The sequence below is a fragment of the Vidua macroura genome, chromosome 13 (genome assembly GCF_024509145.1).
Source record: "Vidua macroura isolate BioBank_ID:100142 chromosome 13, ASM2450914v1, whole genome shotgun sequence".
Lineage (NCBI taxonomy): Eukaryota > Metazoa > Chordata > Aves > Passeriformes > Viduidae > Vidua > Vidua macroura.
The window spans coordinates 11148102-11163378 of record NC_071583.1 but is presented as its reverse complement, the minus strand read 5'-3'; the positions used below and the strand labels follow the sequence as shown (position 1 = coordinate 11163378).

At 44.7% G+C, this 15277-nt stretch overlaps 1 protein-coding gene across 1 annotated transcript in view; it reads left to right on the top strand.

Annotated features, from left to right (window-relative positions):
- The window catches only part of CHCHD6 (coiled-coil-helix-coiled-coil-helix domain containing 6), a 109120-nt gene extending 94371 nt beyond the window's left edge, over positions 1 to 14749 (top strand). The window contains 1 exon segment of the mRNA XM_053989106.1: positions 14197 to 14749. Coding sequence (XP_053845081.1) covers positions 14197 to 14220 — 24 coding nt within the window. The 3' untranslated portion in view covers positions 14221 to 14749.
- Positions 14750 to 15277: the final 528 nt, after the last annotated feature.

The following is a 15277-nucleotide window of genomic DNA, read 5'->3' as shown; positions in this document are numbered from 1 at the left end:
TATGGATGAAGAGTGTTACTGAAATGTAAGGTATTCATACTATCTCTTCAGACAGCTGATCAGAGTTCAGATTCACCTTCCTGTCTTGCTGCTTCTTGCTTCAAAGCCATTTGGACATTTGGATTGTGCGGGAAGTCGGAAGGCAGTAATAGCAGGGCTGTGATGCAGACAGGTGTCACAGCCTTCGCTCAGATTCACTTCTTAGCACTCGCAGGGCTGTTGATAAGGTGCTGTTATGCTGGTATTGTGTTATTCTTAATCTATCTTTGGCCTGCAAAGGGTCCATCAGCATCAGTTTCTCTGACACCTCGGCAGGCTCTCTGGGCACCTCATTACTCTTTTCAGGAAGAGAGCATTGCAATCCCAATCCTGCATCCGCAGAGAGCAGAGCTCACCTGCCTGTGCCAGCCCAGTTACTGTAAGGTGAGAGCTCAGAATGAGGCTTGCAGTTTCTCTCACCGGGTACATAAAGCACATAATACCACAACAATAATACAGTATTTCCTGAAACCGTTCACCTTTTATTTATTCTGTTTAAGACAGCAAAGCCTTGGTTTCCTCCCCTTCAAATTCTTCTCTTGGTCCACAGGGGAGGGAGTGGGACAGGCCAGCTGTGGCCATGGGTTTGGGAAACCTGGAAGTTCCCTGGAGGCTCCTTGGTGCATCAATTTCAGTGACTTGGCTGTGCTTATTTCACCATTATCTTTCCATTTTAACTTTAATCCTTGCTGAAGGCAGCACCTGATTCTTACATTTTCTACTATTTTTTTTCTGCCTTCTGCTGCTATTCAGGGGAGATGGGGGTTGGGATGTGGTATTCTGCAAAATGTCAAGGTCTCTTCCTGGAGAGCTGACAGCAAAGGTGTTTTATATGTACATGGGCTATCAGGATGAGACATTCCTACTCAGAAACATTGGCTGAGACAGACAGACATTCCTCCTGCCACAGAGAGACAGGCAGGCTCACTGTTGCCAAGCCTTGAAATATTTGGCATGTTTTCTATTGCCCTAGTTTTGTGGAGTTGTACCTGAAGTTTTTATAAGTACATGAGAATTTTAGTTCTGTGTTTTTACTGGGAAAAAAAAAAGAAAAAGGAAGGAATAAATAAAATATAATAAACTAACCCTCCTGGCCAGACAGAAGTGGTGAGAATGTGACTCAATTGCTTAAAACCAGGAGACAAATGAAATAACCCTAGTGTATTTCTAAATAGTTTCACAAGTAAGCCTTGTGGTTTTGTGGGACTTTCCTCTTAGGTTTTCAATATGTGAGGAGTCTGCAGCAGGGCTTGTTTTCTTGAGTGAAGGGATATTTTCAGCTCTCTAAGAGTTCACGCATCTACAGCGTCCCTGCAAGCAATACTGAGCTGACCAAAACAGTCTCCCTGAATTAGAAGAGCCCTGCATTTTTCAAATTTTCTTTGCATTCTAATTGTGTTTTTTCAGTTGTTCTAGCTTTCAAGCCTTTCTTGCAAGCAGCAGGATCTTAAATTTCAAGTGGAAGCCAAGATTTCTTGTAAGAACGTGGTTCAGGGTAGTGGTGTTTTGACATATTCACAGTTATGTCATTTATCATCACACCTTCCTATGAGCTGGCAACACCGTTTACACGGAGATGAACAGAATTATTCACAGAGGGGCCCTGTTAGAGCTTTGGACTCCCTGGCTGATCTAGAGGAGACCGACTGGCTCTGCAGGTCTGTGTCTGTCTTTCATGGGCTCACAGCAACATGCAGCTGCCTGTGCACTATCGTGTTGGTTCCCTAGGCCAGCGCCAAGGCACGTGCTCCTGCAATCACCAGTGAATTCAGAGGCTCCCACTCGCACCTCTGCGTCGCCTGAGTGGAGGGACACATGCAGCCAGGCTCCCACAACAGAAGGGTTTCCAATAAAGCTGAAACACAGAGTTATTGTTTGTCCAACCACTGGCAAATGCACAGAGCCATTGTGTGGGTCCTGAAAGCCTGGGCGCTTTATTCTCTGCAGACTGAATGGCAGCCGCGGGTAATAATAACACAAGATTAAAAAAGCCAACATTATAGGGGCATTTACAACCCGCTGAGAGAATGAAATCTCAGCAAGGCTGAGCTGTGTCTCCAGTGATCCTACGTTTTTACTGCTTGATAAGGAAATGATGGGCAGCTCTGGAGAAATGGCCACCACAGAGCAGATGAAGGGGGAGCAGGTTGGCTCTTTGAATGCTGCAGTAAGTAATGGAAAAGCTGTCTGTAAATCAAGTGACCGGCCTGTCCTTCCCTGTGCTGGGGTTGTGTGTGTGCAGGCACACTGTTTCCCTCCCACGCTGGCATCAGTGGCACCAGGATTGGTTTGCATAGGTCAGAGTCTTGTGCTTGGAGGTTTTTGGTTAGCATCATCCAGGCTGGTGCTTTGGTAGCTGTTTGGTAGGTCCACTCAGGAGAATTTACATGTGAGAATGAGACTGACTGTGGAAAAGAGATGGTGGAATTAGCTTTCTGCCTGCAGGAGCAGACACTCTTTCTGTCAACTTAAATTTAGGGAGACGATAAATATTGAGCATCCTGAATGCAAGTTCCAGTTCTAAGTCACAGTAATGACAACTACCTGACACAATTTGAGTTCATCTGACACCTTCATACTTCATGTGAAGTTTTATTATTTTCAAAACAAAGAAACCCTACTCCACAAAAAAAAAAAAAAAAGAAAAAAAAAGAAAATGACCATTTTGAAGGAACAGCTACTTGTCTTAAAAATCAAGTCTTTAATTCAGTGTTGGTTTCAACAATTCTTTAACACAAATGTCTTATAAAGTTCTTTGTAAACAGCTTTATAAAACCCACTTTTCCCATGCACACATGGAAACTGTACTTGGTAAGTCAGAGACAGAGTACCAGCCTGTAGCAAGATGCTCTCAGGATATGCCCAGGCTGCAGAATAATGATGGCAAATTAAGCCAGCCCTAACCTTGCTAGCCTTCAGTATTACCAGCGGGCTAACCCTGACAGTGCTGAGCCACAGGAATTCGTACCCACCTGTTCAGACAGGTTGTGCAGGTCTCTGCTACTCAGCAGGTTTCTGAGGCAGCATCTTACATATGTGACCTTGCTCTTTGGCATTAATGATGCAGTGAGTGAAACGATGAGAGGTATTTTAAAGTAACAAAACATGGGTTTTGCTACATGGCTAGGGCAGGTGTGGTTTAATAACTGTACTTGTCCTTTCTAAAAACATTCTCATTTGTTCAAGTCTCTTGCTTTGCTCGTGCCAGGCAACAGCATGGAAATCCCTTGGCCCTGGGTGCTGTTTCTAGTGTGGGATATTATGGGGATTCAGGAATTCAGACTGCTTCATGGATTCATTTACTTGGATTAATGAATCTGTCTCTGCCTCTGTTTCCCCAAGAGTAATGTGAAGTTACTTACGTCAGAGGGATTTATGAGCTTTTTTCTATATTGGCCATCTTTCAGAGAGTGAAATTCAGCTCAGAGGGCTCTGCAGAAGGACGAAGTATTTGAGTTTATTCTCTTATAATCCTGGTTACAGAAAATTGGCAAGTTCCTGTTTAAAGTCTATTTAAACACCAAGTATAAGTACTCTTTGGGTTTTTTTGTCCTCTTTCTTTCTTCCTTCCTGTTTTTTTATTTTTCTCTCTCTCTCCTTCCTTTACATTTTTGTTTTTATTTAAAATGTTCCCTTAGACTGCAAACTGTACAGGTTGTGACCTGAAGGCTCCTCTGTGCTGGCACAGATTTGCAGAAGGCAGCTGAGGACTTGCTTTGTTTCCACAGGTTGCAAGTGTGAAATTAAATGTATGCTAGTGGTAAGGTCTTTGTGGGAAGAGAGTGTAAAGAGGTGTTGAGTGACAGTAGAAAAGAATGGTCTAGGAGGGGGGAAGAGAGGATGTAGCTTAAACTAAATATGATGCTTGCTTTTTTCCAGAACCTTTACAGAAGAAGCATGAATGTATTCTCAGTCCACAACTCCCTTGCCTCTTCCTCCCCTGCCCCCTTCCTTTTTTTCTCTCTCACCCTCTGGGGCTGCTGTTTTAGGATGAGTTGGTTCCAAACAGACAATACTTTCCAAGCAGATAAACGAACACCTAAGCAGCTGCACTGGTATCTATCATGAACAGACATGCTGTACAGTGAGGAAAATTACAAGATGGGACTGGCATCATTTGTCATATTATAAAAAAATACAAAGCTCTCCCTCCACTTGAGCAGCATCCACAAGACAATTGAACAACACACTTAAAAACTGTCACTTTCTTTTCCAGTCTCTGAATACATTTTCAAATGCTAACGTTAAACATTCCACCTTCAGGTCCTCTGTAAAGAATGTGTTTTAGACAGATGGAAGCAGGTCTCTCTGTCTTGACACTGATGCAGGACTATAAATTTGCAGAGGAGGCGATAGAAGATAATTATTTAGAAGGCTTTTGTGGCTTATTCCAGCATCTGGTATTCTACCAGGGTGTCCTTTGAAGAGGGATAGGGACAGGACGGAGCTAGAGAAATGCTGAGCTTGTTTTTCACTTGGTAAAAGTCTTTAATCTTGAAAGAAAGATTTGGAATTTACACAGGAGGAGACACTGAGAAATCAAAATGCATCTCCCAGTTGTTCACCATATTCCCTTCATTTGCTCAGACCCATGGTTCAGGTTGTAGGGCATTTTATCCCCTGGTCTCTTAATTGAACTGGTTGAGCTGGGTGCCAGTGGGCAGCTACTCAGAGCAGATCCCTTTTGCCTAGGGACTGACTGTGACAAGTGCCATGCTCAGGGTAGCTGAGCTTGCAGCTTCCCACAGGTGCTGCCTGGGTGTGCCTGTGGTTGGGCATCTCCATCTAATCTCACAACCCAACGTCTCCATGGCCTCCCGATCTGTTACAGCCTCTCCATCCTGATCCATGGGTCATGCCCGGCGGGAGCACCCAGTGCTCTCCAACCCAGGCTGCAGATTCCCTACCCGGTGCTTCCCCCTCCGTGATCTCGTCAAAGGGGAGTGGCACAGTGAAATGTTTAGTGTTTCTTGACTTCTGAAACCTCTGTCCAAGAGGTGTGGCTCAGTCATTTGACTGTCTCGGTTCAAGTCATTAACATTTCAGAAGGGCTGTTAATTCTGTCTGGTTGCCTGAACTCGGTAGAAGATTGTCTAATTGGGGCTTGGTGAGGGCCAGCCAACCAGACTTTTCTTCCTTGAGATCTAATCAGATCTTGCAGCTCCTGGGACCAGATATTTCAAGATACTTGAAAATTGGCAAGAGTTAGACATATAATTAATTCTTTACAATCTGATACTCAAATTCTGTAAATGCTCAGTCAGCAATAAGCTTCTGGTGCAGGAGAGTTCAGTGCTGAGTCAAACAGGCTGATTCTGCTGAAATCATTTCAGTTTCTCATTTGTACCTGGGTAGGGGAGGGTAGTCTTTCAAAATAATTTTTTTCCTCTTTTTAATTTTACCTGTAAGTGCCCCTAGTCTTTGGGAGGTGTTTCACAAAACCAGGTAGGAGTCAAATCTCCTATCTATCTGCAAACAGACCTGAGAATTCCCAGTTTTCTCTTGACTCTATCATTGCTGATTTTTGCCTCTTCAGCCAGAAGAAAAGGAGAGCGACATCTACACCCGTGCGGGTGAGATGAATACAGCTATCACACAAATAAAATTACTGGCTGCCGAGTAGCAACAGCTTAATGAAAATGTGAAGTGTTAAACAAATAAAGCCAGTCAAGCTCATAATACTTCTGTGTGGAATTTTACCGTATCACTGAACAAAAATAGAATTAGGCATAGAAAAAGGATATCTGGAGAAGTCTCTGCCTGCCTCTGTTCTTGGTGTATGAAGCCAGACTAGACAGGGTTGAGCCATACTTTAAATGCAGGTATGATACCCTGACCCAAAGAGGAATTCTCTTATCCAGAGCAGGAGCCTGCTAAAGCAAGACAGAAAGGAGCAAGTTAAAGCACCAGATTTCCTCTGAAACCTAAATGCAAATTGTACAGAGGAATGGATCCCTTGAGAACTGAATTTTTGCATTTCTTTAGCATCTTCTCTTGGTGAATAATTATCATACCTCTGTGTGGTTGGTAAGTGGCATTACTCTTAGGTACAGAAAGGGAAACTGAGATGGGGATTTATTTCAGCTGCTGGAAGAAGTTGGGAGATCACTGACAGTAGAGCCTAGGACTGGCTTATGCACTCCAGGCAGTGCTCACTCTCCTGGAGGGCACAGAAAAATTGCAGGGTTTAGTAACACTGGTAAGCACCTGTGAAATCCCCAGTCTGAGAATTTAACAACCACCATTGAGGTCCCATCTCAGAAGCACAGACAGTGCCATACCTGAGGTGAAGGGTTTTCAGCTGTTCTTTGCAGTCTACCCAAGGACTGGACTTTCCTGTGCTTCCATCTTCATGAAAATTTCTGGAGTTAAAGACATGCTCATTAAAACTAGTGCAGGTTAGTAATACATCCTGGGATGAGTACTGGAAAGACAAAATGCAGTATGTAAATCTGGAATCAGCTTGTGAAGAAGCCTTGCAGCCAAAGAGCTGCTATATTTGCCTCCAAACAAAATTACATCCTCTTTCCCTGGCTTCTCCCGTCTGTCTGTGTGGGGCTGTGAACAGTCAGGGGATGGGATGGGATGGGATGGGATGGGATGGGATGGGATGGGATGGGATGGGATGGGATGGGATGGGATGGGATGGGATGGGATGGGATGGGATGGGATGGGATGATCCCTAGGATTTGGGAGGACAACTAGGGCTACTCCTTCTGCCTCCTGTCTCTCTCTTCCTCCACCTGCTCCCTGATGGCATTTCTTCACAAATAAAGCACATCTCAGCAGGGCTTGGTCTCAGGTTGTGTGGAGTCACTGGTGTATTGAAGGTTTTGTGTCTAGGTCACGCGGAGCTTTAATACACTGAGGAATTAGAAATGTTTTAGGAGTTTAAATTCTAAGCGCCTTTATTTTTCTGGGTGACCTTGTGAAACTTCCTTGCACCAGACCTGTATCTTGCCATCCTGCTGCCTTTATCTAATTTGCTTTCTTGTGTATGTTACTGACATCCAGTGAAGTGTAATTTGTTTGAGAAGTGGCACTTATAACAAGGATGCTGCTAGTAATCCCTGCATTGAATCCCTATATACACAATGTTCCAGGAATAATTAAAGTCACAAACTTCAATTTTGAGGGATGCACAAGGGAAACCTATCCTGAAATGAGGCTTCCATATCTGACTTTTCTACTTCCAGTGCTTTTTAGCACTGTAGGATTTGCAATTTTTGTTCCAGGACTGAAGTAGATTTAAGAGGAAGTCTAACATCCTGAATTTACACATCCTAACAACAGTGTTCATCAGTCAGTCTTCTTACCATGTCCTTTCTCTAACCCTTCTCTCTATTAATTTTCCTCAATAGTCTGCAGGGATCATTTGCCAGCCTGATTCAAATTCCTGCACTTCCCTGGCATCTTGTTTTATAACATCTTGCATCATGTACTTTCCATTTCTGTAATCCATTTAATCCAGGATACTGAGATGGCTTTGCAGGTATTTATTGCATTTCTTTGTTCCTCGTGTAAGGAGGTAACAGGTCATTTATACAACTTAATCCAAAGTCTCTTGGCTTCTGGGGTTATTTTTCCTTTTATTTTCCCACTGATTATTCTGGAGGCTGGTAGCAAGAGCAGGAAAGACAGTATGGAGAAGTTGCCAATATTTGTGTCTACTGTTTCATTACATTGTGCCCAGAGCATGGCTTACCTGTTCAGCAGTTAAACCCCTGCAGCCAATGTCCCCCAGCAAATAATGTTACTGTTGTCTCTCCTTAATTTTTGGAAGTGTTGGGCTTAGGGTTTGAAATAATGAAATGCTGTTGCATCAGTAAGTGGTTTTCCATTCCTTTTGGCTCTGGAAGCGGATATTCACAGTTGGGTGAAGTTCATTTTAATCCTCACAAAACCAGAGCTGGATTTGTACAAGTTGTCATTGTTCTGCTTTAGAAACATACTGTGCCTTCTGGATCCCTTTATCCCTCCCAGGGGCTAATCCACGAGCTTGGAAAACACTTGGGGTGACTCTAGTTGCAGGATGGAGGGGTATCCAGTGTTATCTCCTTTGCCTCCTGCATTGCCTTCTACCACTCAGTCCAGAAAGGCACAGTAGTGTTTGGAGCATGCAGTTTCTGATGTGTACAGATAGTGGGATGTAATTACCTTCCTCTGAGATACAGTCATTACACTGGCTGTAAAGAGAGAGGGTCACAATCCTAATGGGAAATGATTTTAAAGCAATCTTGACCAAGTCTAGTGGAGCCATTTCAGAGCACTTAAAACTCAGCCAGTCCTTCATGGCACTTGTGATATGTCCACTTCATGTAGCGAGAGGCATTGGGATTTACACTTGTTGAGGGATAAAGAAAATCCATGATAAACTGCAGCACTGGCTTTGGGCAAACATTGTGTGCTGCCACGGGGGAGAGGTGCAGACAGAGCTGGGCTTGATTATTATTGTTCTTGATACTGATTTGGAAAAACGCAAGGCTCTCACAGAAGCAATAAGCCAGTAGTCATGGAATCTGCCACCTTGGGCTTCCTGTGTGACAGGAGCTGCTCCTCTGTCCCCAGGCTTGATTCCTGCAGAGGATTGTTCCCAATTCCCAAGCAGGTAGCTGGGCAGATAGAGACACAGTCCCCAGATCAGAGCCAGATCACTGGTGGGTGCACTGTTGGTTTACCTGGGAAATTCAGGCTTCAAAAATGTTCTGTCTTACAAGGCAAATTTGGTCAGAGGTTGTTTAATAGCAAATAGTAGTTTGTGTTATGTTAGAGAAAGACAGGCTTCAGCGTGCTTTGGTGCGTGCTGGGGTTGTGCGCAGTAGCAAGGTGAGGAGAGAGATTTCAGCAGAGCTGATGGAAGGTGGCAGTCAGCAGTTGTAGGTCATATTGAGGGGCTCTGGCAGGTCTGTTGGGATCAGCCCAGGACGAAAAAGCAAACACCACTTCACATAAGCAATTTTCTGTATTTCAGTCCTTTACAGAAGCACAAGAGCCAAAGCCGTGCAGGTTAGCAAAGCTCTAAGCTGGTACCTGGGAGAGCAAGAATAACTAGTAGTGAAATGCTCTATGTCTGATTTTCATCCTTTGAGCTCCTCTGTAATGTTATTGGAAAACAAAAATTGTTTAAATAATGGAACAGACCCGATGAAATTGTGCAGTGATGCAGAAGGGGTTGAGGAAGGGTTATTCCTTTCTTTCCATTACTTTTCTCCTCCTGCCTTGCCTCCCAAACGTGGGTGGAATCTACATGTCAGGCGCTAGCGACATCAGCCTGGCCCGGTGGCTTTTCTTAATGGCAAGAACGAGATTAAATGCAATTAACATCGATTGAGCAAAAACTGCCCTCGGTTTGTATGTGGATTAATTAACAGTCATCCTTTCAGCAGCAGCCCTTTGCAGAGCCGTGTTTGTTCCTCCTGGCCCCGCTCTTTTCTAGCACATGTCCAAAATCAAAAGCACTGAGCTTGTTCCCTACTGCGACGTCTGGGGTTACCAGCTCAGCAGGGAGGTGCAGCTCCCCAACCAGGATGATTTTTTGTGCAGTCTGCTGACTGCAGAGCTGCTCAGTCAGTGGCAAAATATTTCCTGTTAAGCAAGGCTAATGACGGGAGCTCTCTGCGAGTTAGAACAATGATCAGAACAACTGTCTGGAGGAAATCAATGTTATAATGCATGAACAAACAGGTGAGTCTCAGAACAGCTGGAGATTAGTTGTGCTGGTAAATAACTTTGTATTCGGGTGATGCAGAGCAATGGGGAGGTGTCAAGGCAGAGCAAAGCAAGCAGTGGGCTCTTGTGAGCTGAAGGAGAGGGAGGAGGAAACCAGAAAGACTCTTTCTGTTCCTAGCACTCTGTTGGTGGGGTGTGTAGACCAGGAGACTTCCACGTGAAAGCACTTTCCAGGGTGTTCTGACAATGTGTCTGGTGAGTTTTCTGAAAAGCGTCTTTTCTGCTGTCAAGCCAACTTTGAAGACACCATCTGGGGAAGTAGCCAAGAAGTCACTGGGTGAACTTCCCTGCTTTGCAAAACTATTAACACCAGTACAGAGAAGAGGGAAAACAAAACTCCCTTCATAGCTTTTTGAATTAATGTTTTTTGTTGCTGCCAGGCATGCTCCTGGCCCTCCTTATTCCAGTCCCAAGGACAGCAACTGTTGGACTCCTGAAGGATGAGAGAGACAGAAAGGCTTTTCTGTGCAATAACTATATGGCACAGAAGTGCTGTGATCCATTAGTCAGCACAGCTGCTCCACAAAATAGCCAATACTCTGAGTGTAACAGAACAAATTGCACATAACCAAAAAATACCTACAGCATACATCAAACCAAAGTGACTCAAATGTCCCTTGCAGCGCTTTGGGGTGCTAATAGCCCTGCAACAAATGCCTCATGCAGTGTAAAGGCCTTGAACACCCATCTTAGGGCAGGTCAGGAGTTTTGTATTTTGTTTGTGCCTCTTTCCACACTAACTGAGATGAAAAAGTTGTGCGGTCACGTTGCTGAGGTCTGCTGTGTGCCAACAGGTATTGTGATGTTGAGAGCTGCCTGCACATGGCAGGAACTATGGAGATTAATTTCTACTTTGTCACTGACACTCCAAATGCACCAAGTCATTTATCATGAGGATCTGCTTTCTGATTTCTTCATAGCTACACAGTGCCCATATGTGTGAGTGCTGTGGTGCGACTGCTTAAAGGGCTGTTAAAACAAAGGCAAGGCACATGGTGGAGGGAACTTGCAGGGTTTACCCTGTGAGACTAACGGCTGGTTAAATAAATATGTCTTAACACAGCTGAGGCTTGGCAAACAGCGTCTCTGGCAAACACTGAGAGAGGAAGTTCTTCAGGGTCTGGCTTTTCAAGGAGGGAGATTCCTTTGCTGGCTGAGAGCCTCCAGCAAGGCCGAGAGCTGAGGCACAGAGCTGGCCAGCGACTGGGGGAGGTGGAGAGGATGCTGCAGATCCACCAGGCAGCCCCAAGCTTCTGCACTGGGATGCAGACTGAGAAAGAAGGAAGAGGACAGAGGAACAGGTGCATTAGAAAATCTTGCTGAAGCTTGCTCGCCCCAGTGCTGGGTACCAGGGCCTCAGCTCTGTTAGAGGACAAGAACTGCGTTGGGCATTACTGGACTCCCTTCTCAGCGGGAGTGAGATTTGTGGAGCAGATCTACTTGCAGAGCTCAGCCCTTTCTCCTCACTCAACTGGAACCAGAACTGGAAAGCTACTGGCTTTCCCTCAGGGGCTGCAAAGTGGCAGGCTCTGTCAGCTAAGCAGCCTGCTTTGACTGCAGTTAGCCCCTGAGCAGGGTGCCACAGTGGTGGAAGAACATGAGTTAGTGGCTCGAAGGTCCCATTTGCTGTGAGAGGCATGGAAGAAAACAAGTGCTGTATGCCTTCCAGCTGGACTTGCTGTCAGGACTGAACAGATTGCCATTCCTGTTTGTGCTGATGAGGAATTAGCCTTTGTATGGACACTATTTTCATATGTAGAGGCGCTGGGCTGGAGCTCATCAAGACTGGAACCTGGTCTCTACCTGGATTGCCTTGGCAGTGGCATTAAAAATAACCTGCCCTCCCTATGCAAGAAGGGCACTGTTCCGTCTCATCAGACTGAGGGTGTGATGCACTCTCCAAGGCTGTTCATCTCTGACTTCTTGTTCTGCTAAGACTGCAATGGAGACCAGCTAATGCCAATTCTGGGGCATTTTGAGGAGGCATAAAAATCTTTTCAGTCTGAGCCTCAACTCCATTAATTGGCAGTATCCTGTCTGGTGAGAACAGCGATTGCAGTCTGCCTGGGCTTGTTGCCTATGCACCTTGTCTGGTGCATTTGCAATGATAAGGGCATGGAGAAGAGGTAAAGCTTCTCCTTCCCTTTCCCAGCTCCTTCTGCTCAAGGTAAGTGCTGTAGCAACCTGGTAGCATCTTGCAGAGAGGATTCCAGGTTGGAAGAAAATGAAGGGGTGCCAAGTCTGCACTGGCATGGTTGCAAAGCTAGGTGAGCAAAGAGTGGGTTTAGTCTCAGAGCTATGGTGTCCCTCAGTTCTGGGTCCTGGCTCACTGTGCAAAGGATTTTGAGGAGGTTTAGTCATCCAGGGTAAGATGGAACCTGATGTTTTTGCACAAGGAATGTTTGTGAGCCTCCAGCTCAATGCATACCTGGTATGTGGGTAGGTTAGGCTGGAAAGAATTCATTGAGGTTAAGAACTGGCTGTTTTCATTTTCTCCTGAAATAAGTTAAAATATCATAGAAGCATAATGGTTTTATCTGGAAGGAACCTTAAAGATCATCTATTTCCAGCTGCCCTGCCATGGGTAGAGACACCTGCAACTAGATGAGGTTGAAATATGTAGTTATGATTTTGAACATGAAATTTTGTAACTGTGATATTCTTCAAAAGTGTTTAAAAAGAGAGGTTTTACTGTCTTCCAGAAGGGTTAACCACAGAGTAGGCACAGAAGTGATTTTGGTTTGTTTTCTTTTTTTTCACAAAATGTAGCATTCCTGGACACTTTACTGAACTGTTACAATGTGAATACAGCAAATTACTTCATTGCAAAATTGATTGTGAGTTGTTACTGCTTCATTCATTGCAATTTCAGTGAGTGCTATTGGAGTTTTAAAAATATATTGGTCTGTGCACAACTTTTAAGTCACTAATGATGAGAAAAATTACCTGGGAAATTAGAGTCAGTGGAGTATTATTGATGGTTCATTTGTCAGATTTCTGTATAACCTTTGTCTAAATAATTTGGTGTACAATTTTCTCTTTATTCTAGAGTTCTTTGAAGTTTTTCCAATTCATTGTTGTCAGACATGGGGCTGTCTTTAGAGATTCAAGGCCAGCATATTCAGTCTACATTGGCCATGTATCAGCCAATATCAGTCTGCTGTGCAGAAGCAGCCCAAATGACATCCTCACCTTCTGACAGACAGTGCCAAGTGTGCTAGCATCATTATTTTGTGATGTTTTCCATTCTGATTCACACTGAAGAAAGCACAGCTCCTCTCCTCAGAAAGGCAAATATCTGGAGAGTAGAACTGAGCTCAAACACAGCCCTAATAAAAATGGGCAATGAGACTGTATGCAGTGAAGTGTTCACTTGTCTTTCTCTAGTTGGCATTAGCTGAGTCCTCTTAACATGGGTCAGTACTGTCTGCTCTGCAACAGGGACCTGCACATATCCAGAGCATGAGAAAGAAGTAGCCTCTGTGGATGGGCTTACCCTCTGTGTTCCTGCTGTTCCTGGAGCACTGACACAACCATGCCACTGCTGCTGCAGGAGAGCTGATTGCCCACGTTGGGAAGGGGGATCCAGCACGGATTTCTCAGATCCTCAGAGGGAGGGGTGTTACAGCTGGTGTCATGTGTTCTCATCCACTGCTGATGGCATTGTTGGTTCGATTTCTTTGACTTTATAGATAAGATATGATAAGATAAGATAAAAATAGGAAGAGACCACAGCAGACTTTGCAATCTCCATCCTAAAAAGGTTGGAAGCTTTCTGTCTTACAATAACCCTCAGAAGCTCATAGCCCATATGCAGATACCTGCAGGATCTGAGGATGTACCACTTAGTAGGTTTCTGTGGGGACAAAGCAGATGTGATTTTGCTTTGACTTTTAGGAGGGCTTGGGTCTTAATAGGATAAAAGCTGTCAGATATGTCAGGAGTTAGGGTGGTCTCTGTGGCCCCATCTTTCTTCTTCTCACTTCTCTGGTGCTCTTATATTGATCCTGTTCCAGAATGAGCACATGGGGGGAGTTTGTGTGTGTGTGTGTGTTTGATGGCAGCTTATCAAAGTGCTTCTATGTCCTCCTATGCTGAGGCAGGACTTAGTGTCTGCTCCAAGGCTTACCTGGAGCCACAGCTGTTCTCTCCCACTGTAGGCCAGTAGATTTACAATCCTGATGCAGCTGACCGTGTGCTCTTAATCACATAATCAGCCTTATGTTTGGTATCATGAGCTGCTTTCTTGCTTCCACAGTCCTCTCCCCTTGAATATCTTGTGTTTTACAGTAGTTGAAACCTGAAGATTTTTCTGATGTTGTTACACCCTGCCAGTGCTACTCTTTCATTTCTGAAGTTAACATTCCCATGTCAACAAGCTGCATAACTAGCTTACTGCCTTTTTCTTTTGTCTCCTTTTTTCTCCAGGAGCTGTTAGTTAATTCTGGGTAAACATCATCCGCCAAAGAGCAGAGGACAGGGACCACAGATGCCCTTGGAAGCCCCAGCATCCTTCTGGACAGACACTGACCAAAACCAGTGCCTTCTGCCCTCGATGACCAAGACAATACAATATGATTCCTCTTCTAACTGCCTGCATGTATCAGTCTCGGTGGACATTCCTGGGGTTGGGAGAAGGGTCCCAGGAGCAGGGGATGCTATAGTTTCTTTTCATTGTTTTGCAATGTAAAGGATTGTGTTGACCCCAGGTGCTTCCAGCATAGCTCATAGCTTAGGGTCTTGCTCCAACACAAGTCTGGTTCACCCAGTTCTAACTTTGGTTTCACCAACCTATACCTGAGTTTCAAGAGCTGTTGCCTCTGTTTGTTTGCTCTAGAGAAAGGGGTCCAAAGTATTTGGAAGTAACCCTGAGTAGCTTGTTAGGATTAACTGTTCCTAGCATGCTCCCATTGGTTACACCAGCAGGCACATTCCTTCCCTTCCAAGGTTCCTTCCTAAACAATAAAGTGTTTAACAGTCACTGTTTGCTGTGAGATACTTTCAGTCCCATGAGTTTGTAAACTGCTGTATTCTGCCTATTGCCGATGCCAACAAAAACTTTAAATGAGTGTGAGGAATAGCAGTATTTCAAGTCACAGTTTATAAATCACAAAACTTGTTTGTTTTGGTCCCAGAATGGCTGGCTTATTTGAAAATACTTGGTTACAGAGTCCTGGCTGAAGGGAACTGGTGGTGGGGAATCATACTGGAAAAACCTTTGCCTGCTGGCTGCAGGGCCCAAATTACCTTTCTTTTCACAAGCTCTTGTGTGCAGTTCCTGCTGTGTCTGCCATAAGCCACTGTCCCTTTCATCCTTGTGCTCTGTGTTGAGCCCTCTCCTTGCTTCGTGAGGAATGGAGGAAGCTGGATGCATCTGGAATCTTATTCTCCTAGAGGTAGGTGTGGCAGAATTGCAAAAGGCCTGTCAGCAAATCAGGGGAGCAGGTCTAGTTTGGTAACCTGATTCCTTTTCTCTGGGTACAGCTTCTCTGCCTGGCAGCATTAGCTT